This window comes from Anthonomus grandis, chromosome 1 (genome assembly GCF_022605725.1).
Source record: "Anthonomus grandis grandis chromosome 1, icAntGran1.3, whole genome shotgun sequence".
NCBI lineage: Eukaryota > Metazoa > Arthropoda > Insecta > Coleoptera > Curculionidae > Anthonomus > Anthonomus grandis.
In genome coordinates this window covers 56,630,559-56,650,597 of record NC_065546.1, presented here as the reverse complement: position 1 = coordinate 56,650,597, position 20,039 = coordinate 56,630,559, and the positions used below count along the sequence as shown (strand labels likewise).

The following is a 20,039-nucleotide window of genomic DNA, read 5'->3' as shown; positions in this document are numbered from 1 at the left end:
ACAGAACAAGACTTTATTGGACGAATTATAGCAGCATTTGAAATCATTCAAACGTCAAGTCCGCCGAAATCACGTGCGACGTTTAAATCGGTGTATACAGGTTGGAGGAAGACATTTTGAATAATTATTGTGATGATATCATGTACAAAAGGCAAAAATTAAATGCATTAAATCCTATTTAGGCAATTCATCGTCTTTCTAAATTTTAACGCGTCTTAGGGCCTTACGCTCCTCTTAGGCTTAACGCGCCTAGTGACACTTTTCCGGACATGGGTCTCTATACTCAAATGTTTTCTACTGTTGCACTGAATAACCCCTAGAAATTTGATGCCATAGTTCTGAAATACTCTGTATTGAACAATTAGGCCGAAAAATATCCACTAGAATTCAAGAACATACGGCCTTTGTGGATAAATACAGAAACACGGATGTTACAGAGACTAAATCAGCGTTCGCTAACCATTTGCTAGCTACATCCCACAGTTTCACTGGAGCTGCCATACTCCATGAATGCTCTAAAGGGAAGAATTTGGACCTGTTAAAAAATTCGAAATAACTAGAGCCAAGAAACATCCTGTGGTGCGATACTTATTCACTATTTCGAGACGTCTCGTATCGATTACTACGATTTCGCGATTCTTATTAGGGAAACCGAGACAACACGTAACGATTCGAACTGTCATTTCAGTCGTGACCGATATAGATACCGAAATGGTACCTTAACCTCGCATATTTCTTGTTTTCTTGATCGGTCTGGTGATTAAGGATAGTTCCAATAAATCTCTTTGCATGTAGCACTATTAAAATGTCCTTTGCACATTTTTTTGAAGAATATCTGGATTTTGCCAAAGGGCGATTGTCTTGCTCGAATACCCGCCAGGAATTTAAAAAACTATGGCAAGAACTGGCAAATATCATGGGAATCAATAACAATATATTCATGGGAATTGTTGCATTCGCCTAAGGCTCATGCGACAAGTTTCCCATTCATCAAAAAAGGATAATTTTACACACTTGTTACATAAATAACTATTTTTAGGCACTAATGCGTAAAAAGTGAAACTTTACACACCCTGGGAATTGTGTAAAGTGAGCACTTTACGCACAGTATTCAAAAAAAAACTTGTACAACAACACCCTGTATCCGCAGAGAAAACATTTCTCGACTTCGTTTAAATAGCAAACTAGGACTTGCTTTTTGACGTAGAATATGTGTTCAAATTTCTTGCTTAAGGTCCAGATCATCCTGTATAATGTATAAGTTGTCTTATAGGCCAGGAGAGCCTGGATATAACGAATATTTGAACAAGTATGGCGTGCCGCAGCCCCAAGGGATCAAGCCAAAAGACTCCGGGTATGGGGCCCCAATAGTCATAAGACCGAGGGATCCCGGTTACGACGAGTTCAATCATAAATACGGAGATCCCGAAAGCCGAAATAAAAAGTGATTGTTAACTTTCTATTTAATAATTGCGTCATTTAATTTTTTTTTAACTATAGACCAGGAGATCCTGGTTATGGCACCCCATTGATCTTAAGACCAGGTGAGCCCGGATATGACGATTATATCAGTAACTACGGAATTCCAGGAGGCTTAAGGTAAGACGTGTAAGAAAGAGATACACAGTAGGACTTTTATTAATTTTTTTTGTCTTTGATAGACCAGGCGATCCGGGTTATGGACCACCGATAATTTTAAGGTGCTCTAAAGTGTTCGTTCATTTAACACGATATATTAAATGTATTGATTTATAGGCCAGAAGATGCCGGATATGACGAGTTTAATGATAAATATGGGGCGCCAGGCAGTCGAGGATTGAGGTTAGATAACAATTAAATACTTTATTGAACGTGTTTAATAATATAATATAGTAAATAGGCGCTCTTTAACTTTGAAGTTACGTGTTCCCGAAACCTCAAATCACTATCAATTTCCAATCCCAAACTTTTGGTATGTGTCATACAAGGAATTTGCACATTGTCAATTTTAAGATTAAGTCTTTCCTGTGCAACTTTTTTTGATACTTTATTTCCAAAAATAATAAAGTTCGATTTAGAAGGAAGAATTAATTTTCAAGTGATGGCTTGAGAAATTACTTCAAGGTCAAGATTTATACGTTCGTTAGCAATATCGACTTCACTGATATTAAAAGAATAATACAGCTGCGTATCATCAGCGTATAACAGCGTATTACAAGGCAGCGCTGATATCATTTGGGTCTGATTTTTTCCTTATATCGGCCTTAATCTGGTTAGTATTTTTCTCCCCATCTTTTTGATTTAAGGTCAAAACTTGGACATACAGGGATGATTGATTTTTATAAGAAGGTCATGCTTTTGGGGGATGATAGGGGACGTTCAAATATAACTTTTGATATTAGACACTATGGGTCAGAAATGCCTCAGAAGCAAAATACAGGGGGTTAAAGTTTTTAAAAAAATGAAGAAATTAATTTTTAGTTTGTTGACTGTTTAAGATATCGGTGTCAAATTTTCTCAATAAAGCTACCTAATAAAGATGCTTTAAATGTAAAAAGTAAATGTCTTAGTTTCAACCAGTGGATAAATGCTTTTGAGCTTAAGCTGGTAACAGGTTCCAAATGTATTGCCTTGGTAGTAAAACAAATAAAAAGGCTGACGTAGCATTTGGTCAACCTTGCACCTCTACCTCTTCGATCTAATATTTGTAAAGGATCCATATAATCAATTCCTATTATGCCAAATACATTACCTTCACTTAGGCGAGACTTGGGAAGATCTCCCATAATGGGGTGTAAATTGGTTGGATTAAATCTAGCACAACGTAAACAGTTGTGTACAATAGTTCGAGATAGATTTCTCCCAAGTATAGGCCAAAATTTTTATCTAATTACGGACAGTAATAATTGAGGAGGAGCATGTAAAAGGCGCAAATGTTCATATGCAAATAGTAGTTTAGTAAAATTATATTTCGAACTAATCAATATTGGGTGTTTTTTATCAAAAGTGTAAGACGAATTTTTTAATCGACCCCCTACTCTAATAAGTCCATTATCTATAAAGGGATTAAGACTAAGGATTTTACTTTTTGATTTAAGTTTAAGGCCCTTTTCTAATCTAAATTAGTCATCGGAAAATGATATTTTTTGAGACAATCTAGCTAAACATTTTTCAGATAAAACTAATTCATTTGTAGTTATAAAAACCAATATTCTGCGTTAGCTTATCATCTGAATCCTTATTTTTTATTCGAAATAGACAATTGTTGGAAAATCTTAACAAGTACGCAGTTATTCTCTTAAGCCGTTCGTAAGATGAGTATCTTTCAAAAATAAAGGAACCATCAATTTCTTGAGCTACCAAACCAATATTATTAGAAAGAGTGCCAGTTTCTGGTAATTTATTTTTCTCCGTGTAAATATTTTGAGGCCAATATTCATCATTTTGATGGAGCCAATCAGGTCCAGACCACCAAAGATCTGCATTTGATATCATACTAAGAAAAACGCCTCGAGACAATAAATCACTTGGGTTTTGTTTACTGGGTACATGTCTCCATTCATATGCCCCAGTAAGCCTTTGAATTTCAGAAACTCGGTGCGAAACAAAAGTTTTTAGGGAGTAAGGTTCAGATTTTAACCATCCTAATACTATGGTTGAATCAGTCCAAAAAACTATTCTATTAAAGTTAAGTGTATTAAAATTCAAATTTATGGACTTTAAAACCTTATCAGCAAGTTGAGCTAATACCAAGCTTCCCTGTAACTCCAATCTAGGCAGACTTATAGATTTTAATGGAGAAACTCGTGTCTTGGCACATAATAATCGAACTACAAATTCCCCATCTATATTTGTAGACTTTATATAAATAGAACCACCATAAGCCCTCTCAGAAGACTCGGAAAATCCATGAAGCTCATAGGAAACAGCTCCAATGCAAACAATATGTCTAGGAATTTGCAATAAATTTAAATTAAAAAGTTCATTATAAAATTTAAGCCACAAACTATGTATTTCCTCGGGAAGCGATGCATCCCACGAAATCTTTAAAAGCCACAATTTTTGCATTATAATTTTAGCTATAATAATGCAAGGAGACAACAATCCAAAAGGATCAAACATTTTACCGATATGCGATAAAACGACTCGTTTAGTTATTTTATCCTCAGGTGGGGTTGAAATTTTATAAGTTAAATGATCAGATGCACTTAGCCAAACTAGTCCTAAATCATTAACTTGATCATGCTCACCAAATTCTAATACATTAAATTTATCATTTGATTTACTATTAATATTTTTCAATTTTCTAAAGAATCGGTAGAAAATAGCAAATTATCAACATAAAAGAATTTTTTTATAGTTTCTGCAACTTCAGGCAATTCAATCTCACAGTCTTCAGCTAATTGAAGTATGCAGCGAATAGCAAGAAAAGATGACGATGCCTGACCGTATGTGACGGTATTTAAATTATAAGTTCTTATTGGTTCAGCAGGATCAAATCGCCACAAAATCCTTTGTAATTTTCTATAATTCGGCTCCATAGTAACTTGCCTATACATTTTGGCTATGTCAGCAGAAACTACGTACCTACCCTGCCTAAATCTTAATAATATACTTAAAAGATCTTTCTGAATGACAGGTGTTGAAGACTACTCTAAGATCAGTAGTGAGACTATTTTTGCGGACGCCATGATGAGGCATATAATAGGCAATTTCACTAAAATTTTCATTTAAAACCTCAAACATATGACCCAAAGCAAAATATTCAGACATAAAGTTAAAATATTTAAGTTTAAATTTAGGATTAGAAACAAACTTTCTTTCTAAAGAGTGAAATTGACGTTCAGCCAAATGCCTCGATTCTCCCAAACTTTCAATTGGTTTTTTGAAATATTCATTGGAATATCTTCGTCTTTTTTTCGAACACCCTGTAGATATCTACTTAAATCAATAATTATTTTAATATGTGCTTATATTACTCATTTACTTTATTTATTTTTATATAATCTACTACCTAATAGGACATTGACTTTTGAAAATTTTAGACAGGGTGACTCGAATAGGTAGGAAAATAACACTAGGAAAAACATTGGAGGTGTCTTTAACTAGCTTATATTTTACATCCTATGTCATTGGAAAAGTTCAAATTGGTAAAATCGAACGACGACTAGTTACTACTTGTTAAAATTATATAAACAGAGAAAATATGGACTATTTCTTTGGAATTCTACTATGCTTTATGGTTCTCTGCACATGTATCATTGGTCTAGTTTCAGGTGATGTTGGTATATCACATCTATCGCACTTCCAGTATCACACTTTCCATGAAGATACTGTTTGAATGCTGGTCACTGTACTATTGTTTTAAAATAGTCAAACGCGACTAAATTTAGTAGGAGCTCCATAAAATATTGCCATTTTACACAAAAAGAAAGAGAGTAAAAAAATATTCCAATTTAAATAATTAGAACGTAACATGCAAAGTATTTAATCAATATATCACAACACAAATGCTTAATTAGCTAAAAGGATTAACCGTCTATTGTACGTCTGTTGATTCAGTAACAAATTTGAAATGAAAATAACATGTATAATAAATAAAAAAATCTAAATGATTCTTTAAAAAATCAAAAATAAAATTTTCTTTTTTTTCTCTTTCTCTAAAAAATTTCCAATAAAATTTTAAAAAAACTTCGAAAAATCAGAATTTAAAAGAACCCATTAACTAAATCTAATTGATTTTTTGATGAATTTTTTGATTTAAAATGTGCGACCATTTTGCTTCTGAGCGGCTGTGGCATCGTAGAGCACTTGCAAAACAAAATGGCGGTCTTAAGAAATATTTTATTTGCACAGGCCAGGAGATCCAGGGTATGGAACCCCTTTGGCCCTAAGGTAAGTTCCGAAAAAAAGCACTAAAAAAGCAAAACAATTTAAAAATAAAACAAACACTTTTAGACCGGGAGACCGCGGCTACGACGAATACGTCAACAAATATGGAAAACCGGCTTTTAGATCGGGCGCACCCGAACCGAAAGGCGCACCAATCACCCTTAGGTAACCGATTATTAAAAAATTAAATTAAAAAAAAAACACAAAAAAACAATCAATTTTTAGACCGGGAGATCCTGGCTACGACGAGTTCAATGACAAATACGGCCCCCCGGGGACTCGAGGACTCAGGTATCCCTTACGCCATTATCAAAAAACATTAATTATATTTAAATTAAATTATTAGGCCGGGCGATCGTGGCTACGGAACCCCACTGACGCTCAGGTGAGTTCAATCAACGTCTGGATGTTCTGGAAATTTAAAAAAAAAAAACGTTTTTAGGCCCGGCACTCCCGCTTATGATGAATATCTTCGGAAATATGGGCGTCCGGGTGCGAGGAAAAAAAGGTGATTTCTTAGGACATTTCTATTTATATACAGGGTGTCCTATTTGCCATGTGTGACTATTTCTATATCCGAAACTATAAGAGATACGAGGGAAAATCCTTTTACAGCGTTGCAAAATGTTTATTAGTTCGTGAGTTATAGGGTGTTTTATAAAAAAACGCCTAATTTTATTTGAATTATTATTTCCAAAACTATTGATTTTAGAAGCTTTTAATTTACAAAGTTTTATAAGCTTTTGTGCTCTGTGTTCTCAAAACTTTACTTGTAATTTTTTTTTTATGATGTTTGGTATCTTGGAAACGGCTTTCAACTTCTTCTTTTCAAATACGGACCTGCATTTTTTTAAAAGCATTATTTATTCCCTTTAAAATGATGTATCTCATTTATAAGTTTTCCCACGTTTCGACGTATTAATAACCATCATCAGGAATTTTTCCTTAATGCAGGCCTGATTTTTTAAAAATTCTAAATTAATTACTTATTAATACAGAAAAAAGTTTATCTTCTTGGTTGTTATTTAAAAATATGTATAAACGCTAAAATAATATAAAAGTGGTAATATTATTATAATAATTCCATTTTAGATACAAAATGACTTGGTTTTTTAAATAACCTTTAAAAACTGTTGCTTAGGTATCATTAATTTATTTATTTAATAATCATCTGCTAAACAATATTATTGCTTCTGAAAATGTTAACTAAGACTAATATATAATAAAAATAGGCGCAAATTTAAAATGCGCTTAACAGTAAAATTTCTAATTTTTTTTCTGAGGATATCCAAACAAAAAAAAACTTGTTTAGAACTCTACGAATAAGGCTGACGTCTGTAGATTGTGATTGTAAAATAATATTTTCGTTTAATAACAAAATATGTGGAATATAAACTTGTGGAGTAGTGGCTCCTTTTTCATTTTGAGTAATTTTTATCATTAAGTTATAAACCACTTCCTCAGCTCTTTTTGTTTTTAAAGATTAAAGAAATAGAAATTTGGTGAGGTGAACTTAATAATTTGATGTAAAACTAAATTCTCCATCTTTCTATTGAATCAACTTGACCTCTTTTATTAAACTGATTAGATAGAAGTGGCTTTGTAACCATACTAGCTGACAATGTAAACATAATATTGCTTCTAATTGTAGCTTTTAAATGTTGCATCAATATTAAAAGGAGGTAATTAAAAAATAAATATTACAACAATGATTTGATTAACTTTATAATAAAATTGATTTTTAATAAACAATATAATATTTTTAGTGATTAGTTTAAGTTTTTTTGTTGTTTATTTTGAAACAGACGCTTCAACGCGGGCAGTTATGTTGGGAAACAACCCAACAACACCCTTTTCTGTCGTCGAGATGTATTTATTTTTTAATTGGTCTATGTTCATAATTTTAAGGACATCATCGATTCGTAGAAGGTTCCCACAGGTCAGAAAATAATCAATTTAAAGTGGTTACTTCTAAACGTTTCAAACTTTTAAAGAAAACAAATATAACCCATAAATTACCATAAAACTGTCAGACTCTTAGGTCTTAAGCCAGTTTTTCACATCCTTTTTGGTGAAAGATGCACTTATTGAACATCTTTACACCCACTAAGTAAAACAAGCTGGTAAAAAGGTCGCACGGTCAAAAGTTATACAGTTGATCTCAGTTGCTGTAGAAGTCAGGTTGGGTCACGAGTTACCCGTATACCCTTTACTCTTTAAACCCTAATATGGATATCTCTCTCTCCAGACTCTTGATGGCTAAATACTAGTCCAAGAGTTGCAGCGTACAGCCAGTTGAGGCACTGTCGCCGAGAAGTAGTGTGTGAGTCGTAGTTTTCCCTATTATCTCTATTACCCCTAATACCCAAGACGGGTTTTTCTCTTTTCTCTCTCTCTCTCTCTTTACAGTTTTAGTGACCTAGGAGGGTCCGTAGGTATCCTTATACTCTAAACCCAGTTAAAACTACCTGTATTATTGTCGCTAGTTATGAATTCGGTCGTTGTGTGTTGATACAATAGGTACTATGAAACTGACATTTATTTATATAAAAATATATACACAGGTTAATCCTAAGGAAATGGCGTAAAAACAAAAATAGGTGGCCTTTGTAAGGAAAAATGTGCGGGAGATTAGTTGGCCTCCACTGGTTTAATGCGCTGCAGCAGCATTTGAAATTGCTGCTGCGTTGAAGCAAGGAATGCTTGGAGCATGGCATTTGGGTCTGTACCGAACAAAGGAGGAGCGGCAGCTGCTGCTGGATGCTGGGGTGTGGGGGGAGCGGCAAGACGGCTGTTGAATGGGCGATCCCGTCTGGCCGCTTTTGCCTTCAGGATTTGTTTGGGATTTCTGGGGCATCCCAGATAGTTCGCTGTATGTGGTTCTGCGCAGTTGACGCATGTGGCTGGCTGGTCCCTTGGTTTTGTGCAGTCAGCGGTTGCGTGAAGTCGGCCACACTTCACGCATTTGAAGGCTGCTGTACACCTGTGCCCGTGGAGTTGGCACCTGTGGCACTGAAACCTCCTGGATTTATTTCCTGGGCTTCCACCCTGATTTTGATGCCCCTCAGCTCCGTGATTGGGAAGATACATTTCTCCTCTCTCGGGAGCTGGACGAGGACTAGCGGCGTGGGCTGTCTGTGCCTATTGTAGTACCGGGCTGCGGTGTGTGGGTGGAATCCCAACTTCTTTAAGTCCTCCAGGTTGCTCTCAGCTGGCCAGTGCTCGAGCGGTCCTCGGAGGACGATGTATAGTCTCCTGTCCTCTGGCAAGGAAAAGGAGTGGAACTGCACTTGTTGTTCATCTAGGCGGTTCTGGGTTTTCCTGTAGTCCTCTATCGACTGTGGATGAATTTTTACGCCGTGGCGTGTGTTGACGACGCGGCCATGATTTACCCCTATAGGTTTGAGGGCAGCAGATACCTCCTTGAACCTCTGCTTCTCTCGTATGACGATTGGTGGGATCTTTGACTTCGTTGGTGGTGGAGCGGGCTCGGTTTTGGGCTCAGGTGGAGTGTTCCTGAACCCAGCTCTGGAAGTGGAAGGAGCCTGGGTAGGTTGCTTCGTGGGCATGTTCTGGGACATGGTGGGAGTCTTCTTTGGGACCGTCTCCAGGTCCGAGGTCTCCCTCCTCTTCCTCCTGCTGACGACAGGTTGGAACCCGTCGTCTTCGTCATGATTGCCTGCTGGAGTCAGAGAGCAGGACCTAGGCTCCTGTGCTGGAAGCTCGGCCATCTCGATGGACTCAGCAGGCGTTTCCAGGGCGGCAGGGAGGGCTTCAACTATGGTACTGGCCTGTACCGCAGTGTTAGCAGACGACAGGGCGGACTCAAGAGCCTTTATTCTTCTTTCTTCTTTCTTTATTGTTTTTTCTTCATTTCCTTTTCGTGCCTTCTCTTGACACTACGCATAAGGACAACGCAGTAGTGGGATAGCTCTTCTTGGCTTGAAGGGGTGGATTGTAGGATGGCTAGGTCCGCTTTTAATTCGGCCTCGTCTTGGGGTGTGCAGAATTCCGAGAACCATCCTCGTCATCCTTCAATAGAAAGGAAGAGTTTTCTTTAAGTTCTTGAGCCATGGTTGACTTGATCGTCGGGCAGAAGGACGCACTGGTAGCACAGCGAAACTGGTTCAGAGAACACTTCGACGTTGGGTGCAGGTGATCTGCACTCAACGGAGGACGAACTCTGTATGATACAATAGGTTAAAGTAATTAACCCATTGCAATTACAGTATAGGCACCATTGTTAGTAGTTAGTAAAAAGTAAGTAAAGTTACCTGCTAAGAAGCAAAGTTAGTGTAAATAAAGTAAAATTAAGTATACAAAAGGACAGCAAAGAACAACTGTTCCATTTTCCTGACTTCGGATCTGATAAATGAGCATATTTTTTATTGTAAAAGTTTTGTTTCATTTATTAAGTTAATTGGTTTAGCGCCATATAAGCTGTGGTCCTTCGATAAACATACAAAATAAACAAGTACAGTCCACTAGTACTCTCCAGTGGCACAATTAAACAATTGTGTCCTCCTCTATTTGGGAAAGAACCCAATCAGCAGTTCTCCCCCGAATAATATAATAATGAACAAAAATTTAAATAAGTTCTGAATTTAAACTTATTTAAAATAAATAAAGACTATTAAATAAAATGTACATAGTTATTGATCAATATTTCGAAATGACCACCATTATTTTGTAAGCATTTGCGCGCATTGCTTACAATTTTTCTTAGAATGTTGTTGAATGAATTGAAATCTTATTGCACGCTTCTCTTACGTTTAAACTTAGGTTCTTTACATTTTAAGGCGTAGTTTGATAAACCTGGTTCTTAATAAAACCCCATATGAAAAAATCCATGGGTGTTATGTCAGGCGATCTTGCGGGCTAATTGATAAGACCGTTATTACCAATCCAACAAACATTAACATGAATAAAAACTGGCGCGAAAGTTTGATGAGTTCTGTCAAAAATATTATTTTTGATTGGTAAACGCATACTTCAACCACTATCACAGCCAACTAAATAACCACCAACAACAAAATAACCACTAGGTTAGTAAGCTTAAGCTTTTAATTAATTAAATTTCGAATCATGAGGAAAATAATAAACATTTAAAAGTATTTAAGTTTTTAGCAATTAAAAAAGTCAGATCTGCACTAAGGAAAAATTCCTGATGATGGTTATTAATACGTTGAAATGTTGAGAAATACTTGAAGGAGATATGTCATTTTAAAGGTAATAAAAAATGCTTTCAAAATAAGTTATAAAAATTGCAGGTCCATATTTATAAAAAAAGAAGTTGATAGCTGTTGCCAAGATACCAAACGTCAAAAAAAATTAAAGGTGAAGTTTTGTAAAGCGCAAAAAATTATGAAACTTTATAATTAAAAGTAACTTCCTAAAATCGATAGTTTTGGAAATAATAACTAAAATAAAACTTGCCGTTTTTTATAAACCACCCTATAATTCACAAACAAATAAACATTTAGAATAAGCATCAAAATTGGCACCGTTTTCTTAATTTAACCGTCCTCGTATCTCCTATAGTTTCGGAAATAGCAATAGTCACACATAGTATATATACATGCACCCTGTACATATATTGTTTTTTTTTTAATTTATAGACCAAGTGACATTCCTGGCTATGGTACCCCAATACTCCTGAGGTAATTAATTCGATAAATAGTCATTGTAAAAAATTATATAAATGTTTTCTTATAGACCGGGAGTTCCTGGATATGATGAGTTTACCAACAAGTACGGTCCACCGAAAAGTCGAGGATTAAGGTGTGATTTTGACGAAAAACAAACCTTTTTATGGATAAACTAGATTTTGTTTTCTTATAGACCAAAGGATGCGGGCTATGGAGCGCCATGGGTGTTAAAGCCTGGAGATCCCGGATACGAAGAATACCTTAAGAAGTACGGCGTCCCGACACAGGGATTAAGGTAAAGAAAAAGAGACCATTTTCACGGCGAATTTTTTAAATCTTTTAAATTCTAGACCAGGAGATCCTGGCTATGGTATTCCTTTAGTGGTCAGGTATGGTAAAAACTGCGTTTTCCATAATATATTATTCAGTTGTATTGTAGGCCAGGAGATCCGGCATACGAGGAGTTTTTTGATAAATATGGACCGCCGGAGAGCCGAGGAAGAAGGTTTTTCTTTTTTTTATTTTAAAATTGAAAATATTTTATTAATTTGGCCATTAATAGGCCGGGAGATGCCGGGTATGGTATCCCGCTGGTGTTAAGGCAAGGTGATCCGGGATACGATGATTACATCGGGACATATGGTATTCCAGGGGGATTAAAGTGAGATTTCATTAGAGAGACGACAGGTGACTTATTTAACCAAGTATTATTTATTTACAGACCGGGAGATGTTGGCTATGGCACACCGATAATGCTAAGGTAAGTTAATTGAGGTTTACTCTTAAAATGTTACATTATCTATTTTTAATATTTAGACCAGACGATCCTGGCTATGACGAGTTTAACGGGAAATATGGCGCTCCGGGGAGTCGAGAGTTAAGGTAACTTTGAGGTTATGATTTTTTTTTAAATTAATATACACGGACGATGAAATAGGTTTTACAACATGTATAAATAATTCGAACAAATTAAGACGGTTTTTGGCCAGAGTTTTTTCCCTTTGTATACAGGGTGATTTTTAAGTTGATACTTTTTTTTTAACTGTGTATAGAACTCGGTAAATTTAAACATTTTAATTTTAATTTTAAACATTTTTTTCAAATACCTTTATTCAAAAAACCGAAAAATATATAAAGTAATATAATATAATAAGTTGTTCAAAGTTGTCACCATTAACTTCAACACAACGATTTGCTCGACGTAACCACTGTTCCGTAACAGCACGCAATAGGTTTTTGTTTAACTGTTGCCGCAGCCTGTTCAATACGTGCTATTAGTTCTTCTTGTGTGTCGATAGGCGTCTTGAACACTAAACTTTTCATATACCCTCACCAAAAAAAGTCACATGGATTTAGGTCTGGCGACCTTGGTGGCCATGCAACTGGTCCATTTCGGCCAATCCACCGATTTGGGTAACTTCAAGTTATATCCAAAAATTCGCTCACTTCTCGTCTAAAATGGGCAGGTGCTCCATCCTGCAGGAGCCACATAGCCTGCCTGATATTCAGTGGCACGTCTTCTAACAGAACAGGCAGATTATTTTGCAAAAAGTCCAAATAAACATCGCCCGTCAAACGGTCTGGTAAGATAAATGGTCCAACAAGTATCCCATTCACAATTCCTGCCCACACATTAGCAGAAAAGCGGTGTTGAAAATTGGTTCTGCGAATTGCATGGGGATTATCAACAGACCAAACATGCGTATTTCGAAAATTGTTAATTCGGTTTCGGGTGAATGTTGCCTCCTCCATGGCTAAAATTTTGTTCGAAAAATGTTGATCATTTTCATGTTGTTGTAGGAACCATTCACAAAACTGAACTCTGCGGGGGAAGTCTTCAGGCAGTAGCGCTTGGACACGTTGAACGTGAAAGGGATTAAATTGATTCTCGCGCAATGTTGTCCATACTTTTGTTTGACTCAATCCGACCTGCCCTGCAACAACTCGAGTACTTGTTGTTGGATCTTCTTCGATGAGATTTAAAATTTGTTCTTCCCTATAAGCATTTTCAGGTCTCCTTCCTCTTCCTGCATGCCCTCCACGATGTTCCCGTAAATCGCCAGTATCCCTAGCCCGTTGAATAAGATTTATGAAACTTCTGGGTGTAGGATGATTCCGCAAAGGAAAGCGGTCTGCGTATAATACCGAAGCAGCAGCAGCACTTTAAAGACACTCTCCATAAATAAGCAACATCTCCACAAGTTCATTGTTTTCATAACGATGTGCCATTTTAAGGATTTGCAAATTTAAAATTAACAACCAAAAGTGTCTAAGGCTAACTGATCGGTACAATGCGTGATCGATAATACAAAAATTCGAGCAAAAACTAAACATAAACAGACGATGAAAAACAAACCTATATTCACTTTTTTTATTCTGTATGTCCCTTGTTTTTGAGTGTATTGAAAAAAGTTATTTGAAAAAAATGTATCTTTTACCGAGTTCTATACACAGTTAAAAAAAAGTATCAACTTAAAAATCACCCTGTATATGGGGTGTTACTTAAGGGTTTGTCATAGTTTGGAAGCGGCATTTCTGAACCAATTTAAAAAAGTCTAAAAGTTCATATAAGTAGGCCCGAAAATGCTTAGTTTTTAATGTACAGGGTGTCCCAAATTCGACGGTGACCATTGGGATCTCGGAAACCGTAAGAGTCACGGGGTCGATTAAATGGAGGCAAAGTTGCGCAATTTGGTGCTTAATAAAATGATGTTAAAAAATTTTTTTAAATTCAACATTTTAAACAACAACTTACAAAAAAATGCCAAAAACCAAATATGTAAACAAAAGTTAAATTCTTCAATACAAGCAATAAACAATTAATTATTAAAAACTTCATAAGTAGGTTCGACGTGGGCTCCGTGAACTCTAACACATTCGCGGGCACGACGAATTGAGGACTGCTGCACTCGCCACAATAACCCAAGATTGTTTATTATATTATCACAATGAAATGTAACTCTTTGGAACAGTTCTTCCCGAGTATCGACTGGGGTGGAATACACCAAGGTTTTGAGGTGACCCCATAGATAAAAACCTAATGGCGTTAGATTGGGAGATCGAGGAGGCCAAGCAACAGGTCCTCCTCTACCTATCCAACGGTTTTCAAAAGTATTACGAAAAGTATCTCAGTGAAGTTGGCCCAACTATCAAAACTATGATTTTTTATGAAATTTGACATATTAGCGAAAACGTATTAAAAACTAAAAGGTATTTTTGATAACATATGATCTTTTTATTTAATATTAGCTTAAAATACTACATGTTTTATAACTGAGGAAAAATATCTTACAAAAATTCAAAAAATCTGTCGATTAATAAAAATCAACAAAACCAAATAGCAGCAAATTACCACTGCGTTACATCGCCTTTTCGACTGATTACTGCTTTAAGACGTCTTAACATAGTGTCAACTAATGTTTGACAGTCATCTGGTGTGAAACTGTTCCAAATTTCTTGGAGACGGGTTCGCAATTCTGGAACGGTTCTTGCGGGATTCGATCTGAGCTTCTTCTTCATGATATGCCACAAGGTTTCAATCGGCGATAGATCTGGACTACTCCACGTCCACTTTAAAACTGGAATTATGTTTTCTAACATCCAATCTTTTACTTTTTTAGCCGTATGGCAAGCGGCACCATCTTGTTGGAAGATACATTCGATATTGTTTAAACGCATTTGTTCAATTTGGGATATTAGGTTATTTTCAAGCACATTAATGTACTTATCAGCATTCATAATACCTTCCACAAAGTGTAAGTTTCCCACTCCACTTGCTGACATCGATCCCCAGATAATAACAGAAGCCGGAAACTTAACTTTTTTTTAAGACAGTCATTCTGAAACACTTCTTCTTTAGTTCTTATGACACGACTTCTACTATCACCAACGGATACTTCAAATCTGGCTTCATCATCCAAATAATCGAGTTCCATTGGTTTGAAGACCATAATTTGTGTTCTTTAGCCCACGCTAGCCTGTTTTTCTTCTGAATTTTTGTCAGTAGGGGTTTCTCTTTTGCCTAAAAATACTGAAACTTGAAAACGAATAATAAAAAAAATAATTTAAGCCTACCTTGTAAGTTTTAAATCCCAGTTTTTGGGCGGCTCTGTGACAGGTTGCTCTTGAAAACTTTTTTGTTGTTGCCTGATTCCACAATAATTTCAATTCGTTGTAATTAGCACGCCGATTTCCCTTGATAATCCGTTTTAAGGCTCTTAAGTTGGTGTTGGAATAACGCGGTCGACTTCCAATTCTGGGTTTTTGAGTAACAGATCTCGTTCTTTTGTACAATTTAATAATATTTCGAACTGTATACCTCGATTTGTTAATACTGTCAGCGATTTGGGAAGCATTTTGACCTTTTAAATGCAAGTGAATGATCACTTTTCTTATTTCGTCAGAAACAGCCTTACCACGAGCCATTTTTAATTGTTAACAACAACACTAATGCATTGAAAGTTGATTTAAACGTTAAAATCGGCTTCTTAGCAACGCAAAATATTGTTCTTAGCAATGCAATTTGTTTTATACAGCCTACTTTTATTTTATCGAAGCGCATAAACAGACCATTCAACTAAGTTATTTACATCACGTATTTTGCGAAGAAAAAAATATCGAAATTAAAACGCTTTAAAAATAGCTGCGTCGGTTTTGTTATTTTTCCATAAACATTTCAAGAAACCAAAAATATTATATTTGAAATAAAATTTTAGGTATCCCTTAAATAAATTCTAAAAAATCATGTTTTGGGGCGTTGGGCCAACTTCACTGAGACAGGGCTCGTATTAAGTGGTTACAGCAAGGCTAAAATGGGGTGGGGCTCCCTTATGCATAAAATACATATCTCGGCGGGTTGCAAGGGGCAAATCTTTTAATAAACTTGGAAGATTGTTCTGGAGGAACTCCAAATAAAGTTCTGCGTTTAAACGTGGTGGCAGTTCAAATGGTTCTATCAAAAAATTGCCAATAATTCTTGCCCAGATATTTATTGATTGGAATTGATGTTGATGATGAGAAATAATAGTATCACGGGGATTTTCATCAGCCCATACATGCGAATTATGTAAGTTTTCAATTCCATTTTTGGTAAACCCTGCTTCATCCGTAAAAAGAATCGTGCTGATAAAGTTAGGGTTATTTCGCTACTGATCTAACAGCCGGTTTGCGAAGTGTATTCTAGGAGCAAAATCTCTGGGCAGTAGTTCATGCACTTTTTGTAAGTGATATGGGTACAACAGTTGTTCTTGAAGTACCATATGTACAATTGTTTTAGACGAATGAAGCTGAGCGGCTAATTTTCGAGTACTCGTTGTAGGAGTGTCAGCTACAGCGTCTAAAATATTTTCTTCCAATTTTACTGTACGTGCTGTTCTCCTCCGACCACCATTATTCTTTTTTTTTTCAAAACGTCCTAAAATTGCATTAAGGAAATTTAATAATATTACCTCGTTAAGTGGAAAACAGAAACCTACCAGTTTCCCTTAGACCGTTGATCAACACGTTGAAATGTTTTCTGATCCGGAATAATGCGATTGGGAAATCTTTCTTCGTACAATCTTTTTGCTTCCAATGCATTGCAAGACGCCAGACCATACATAAGATGCATATCTGCATACTCAATAAAAGTAAACTCCATATTTTGACGTAATTTAAATTAAAAGCCAAAACATACCAAAAAATACAAAAATTAAAAATATATTATCAAAGACACCACTGTATTTTTAGGAACATGTATTTGGCGTTGTTTGTATGTATTTGCGTATTAACTTTGAATAATTGGCGTACTTGGCTCGTTTATTATTTTTTCTCTCCAAAACGGTTCATTTTATCGATAATGAACAAGAGTACCTTTTTTTAGCCTAGGGTTCAAGGTATCCAAATTTATTTTTTTTAGACTTTAACATACAGGGTGTGAAAAATATACGCATTAAAGTGTACAACCTAGTCCACCCCTGGTAAAGTAAACAAGGTAAATGTATTTTCAGGATGTCATTTTAAGAGGTCCCTAATAGTGTTCATCACCTAAAATTTTTATTAAATTCTACCGGGTAGTTTAAAAGTAATTTATGAAAAACCAATTTCCAGCAGCGTCCTTTAGGAGGCTGTATCTTCGTAAAGAAGGCCTGTAGGATTTTTTTTTATAGGAACGTTCGGTATTATATTTCGATGTTCTACCTGAATCCGAGAGATTTCCCACTTGAACCGGGACACCCTGTATAAGCCTAAATATTTAATTTTATTTGTTTTCTGTATACTTGGACAGGTACAAAAAGTATTTAATAAATTACAGGTTGTGGCATGAATTTTAATATCAGATTGTTTGGGTTGATCGGCAGCCGTTAATGAAAATGCTATAAATTTAGTTTTTATAATGTTTAGGCTTATTTTATTGCTACTTATCCATTTTTGTAAAACGCTAAGGCCTTGTTCAGCTTTCAAAAATACATTTTCCCAATTGTTGCCTGTAAATGTCACTGCAGTGTCAGCAAATAATTGAATAATTCTTCAGCAATTGTCCCAATTCATTAATATAAACTAAAAATAAAATTGGTCCCAGGCCTGTGCCTTGAGGGACTCCAGTGCTAATGACCGTTCCGCTACTTAATTACATTACATCGCACTTTTTGGATACGATTTTCCAAATATGATTTAAAAAGATCTAACACACGGCCTCTCACCCCAATACAGTCCAGTTTCCTTAATAGCAAGGAGTGAGAGACCGTGTCAAATGCTTTTGCAAAATCTTGTAATGCATTTTATTTTGGTTATTACAACTATTAACTTTTTTTCTTACTAAAAAGTGTTCGAAATAGAATTGAACAGAGATCTGATTCCATAAAATATCTATTAATTGTTTTTGATCGTAAGTGTCGTAATGCCTATGGAAAATAAATGTCACTCTTCCTTTAAGAACAAATTTTGAGAAAACGGTTAGAGATAAACGCAAACTTACTGATATCAAAGTGAAGATAAAAGAATGCTCTATCAAAATGCGTTACTAGATATAGGGTGTTCTGTAGTGAAAATATTATTTGAGTAATGATTTTGATCACCCTGTATAAAAAGAATAAATTTTGGAATTTCATAAGATAAAATGAACTTAGCTCAAGGACTCCCAAGAAAGATAAACAACGTCGGTGGTAAATATTAATATTTAAATGAAACATTAATTTTCGTGAAAATTTCTTTAAATTGTTAATAACTAGGCAACGTCGTATTTTAGAGCAAAACAATTTTAGGGTTAAAGAGAGAGTCAAATGAGACTCCCATTTCAGAAAAAAAATATAGTTAATTCCATTTTAAAAGAAGTTCAAAGTATGTAACACGCTTTTTGGGGACGCCCAGTCAGTGGCGGATTTGCCGGTGAGGCAAAGGAGGCGACGCCTCACCTTGCATGTAGAAAAAAAAAAGGTATTAAATTTTGTAGCATTTGTTAAAAAAATAAAAATCAATCATAATATAAAATCTTTTAAAAATTAATTTCGATAAGATAGTAGTACATTAATCCGGTTGAAGCAACAACGAACGCAACCGTAAAATCTATAACTAACGTCTAAATCCTATAGTCAGTGGTACCTTCCCGTTGCCTCATAATTTACAACTTTATGAACGTGCTTTCTGAGCTTTACCCGTCCATACAATTACAAAATAGAAAATAACTGTTGATTGAATATTTGGGGAAAATTGGGTTGAAAGAGGTGGACCAATTCAATGGCCACCTCGCTTCCCTGACTTAAATCCAATAGATTTTTATTTATAGGGACACCTTAAAAGTTTGGTTTATGCTAGTCCCATACAAACAATAGAAGAGTTTAGAAATAAAATTGTAAATACTGCGAAGAAGTGAGAAAAAGACCTCGAATTTTAGCTCGAGTGCGTCGTTGAATGATTCGTTGAGTAAGAGGGTGTACAAAAATGTTTTCCAAGGCACCTGTGATTTTTTTACCAAAAATTAATAAATCAATTTTGTCCAGTGGCATGCAATAAAACGGTATTAATTTTTTTTTGTCAAAAACGAAGTGAGATACGAAAAAAATACAAGAGGAGAAAAAGTTGTATTTTTAAATGCTTAATCAAACAACAAATATTAGTTGAAACAAAGGCAGTGGCGCACATTTTTTTGCCAATAATATTTGCTAAGATGTCTCCCGGGACGCCACTAGACCTTAATTGCAATTTTAATCTAATTAGGGCTAAATTAGCCTCTTAATAAAGGAAATATTTTTTTTAATATTAATAAAAAAAATTATATTAAAAAAATTAAATTATCACCTTGTATCTTGAAAACTGTGCATTTCCGGTGCAACCCATGTTTAGAGAAACTTTTTCTCATATTTTTTTACAAGGAATCACCCATTCAAAAAACTCCGTCTATTTTTCGAACACCCTGTACAGGTCTGGTATAGAGGTTAATTTCTTCTTTGTTTTTGCATGTATTATTTATATTATAATAATAAATAACCGTATACAAGTTGTTTTATTCAGAACTTTAATTCTTTAAAATGCTTTGTTTCAAAT

At 35.3% G+C, this 20,039-nt stretch overlaps 1 protein-coding gene across 50 annotated transcripts in view; it reads left to right on the top strand.

Annotated features, from left to right (window-relative positions):
- The window catches only part of LOC126742793 (uncharacterized), a 255,085-nt gene that overhangs the window by 92,152 nt on the left and 142,894 nt on the right, over positions 1–20,039 (top strand). For all 50 annotated transcript variants that reach the window (XM_050449953.1, XM_050449852.1, XM_050449861.1 and 47 more), the window contains 17 exons: positions 1,274–1,444; positions 1,501–1,599; positions 1,662–1,700; positions 1,756–1,821; positions 5,836–5,874; positions 5,938–6,036; positions 6,097–6,162; positions 6,218–6,256; positions 6,314–6,379; positions 11,490–11,531; positions 11,587–11,652; positions 11,713–11,814; positions 11,870–11,908; positions 11,959–12,024; positions 12,082–12,180; positions 12,241–12,279; positions 12,336–12,401. In XM_050449953.1, coding sequence (XP_050305910.1) covers positions 1,274–1,444; positions 1,501–1,599; positions 1,662–1,700; positions 1,756–1,821; positions 5,836–5,874; positions 5,938–6,036; positions 6,097–6,162; positions 6,218–6,256; positions 6,314–6,379; positions 11,490–11,531; positions 11,587–11,652; positions 11,713–11,814; positions 11,870–11,908; positions 11,959–12,024; positions 12,082–12,180; positions 12,241–12,279; positions 12,336–12,401 — 1,203 coding nt within the window. The remainder of the gene's footprint in view (positions 1–1,273; positions 1,445–1,500; positions 1,600–1,661; positions 1,701–1,755; positions 1,822–5,835; positions 5,875–5,937; positions 6,037–6,096; positions 6,163–6,217; positions 6,257–6,313; positions 6,380–11,489; positions 11,532–11,586; positions 11,653–11,712; positions 11,815–11,869; positions 11,909–11,958; positions 12,025–12,081; positions 12,181–12,240; positions 12,280–12,335; positions 12,402–20,039) is intronic.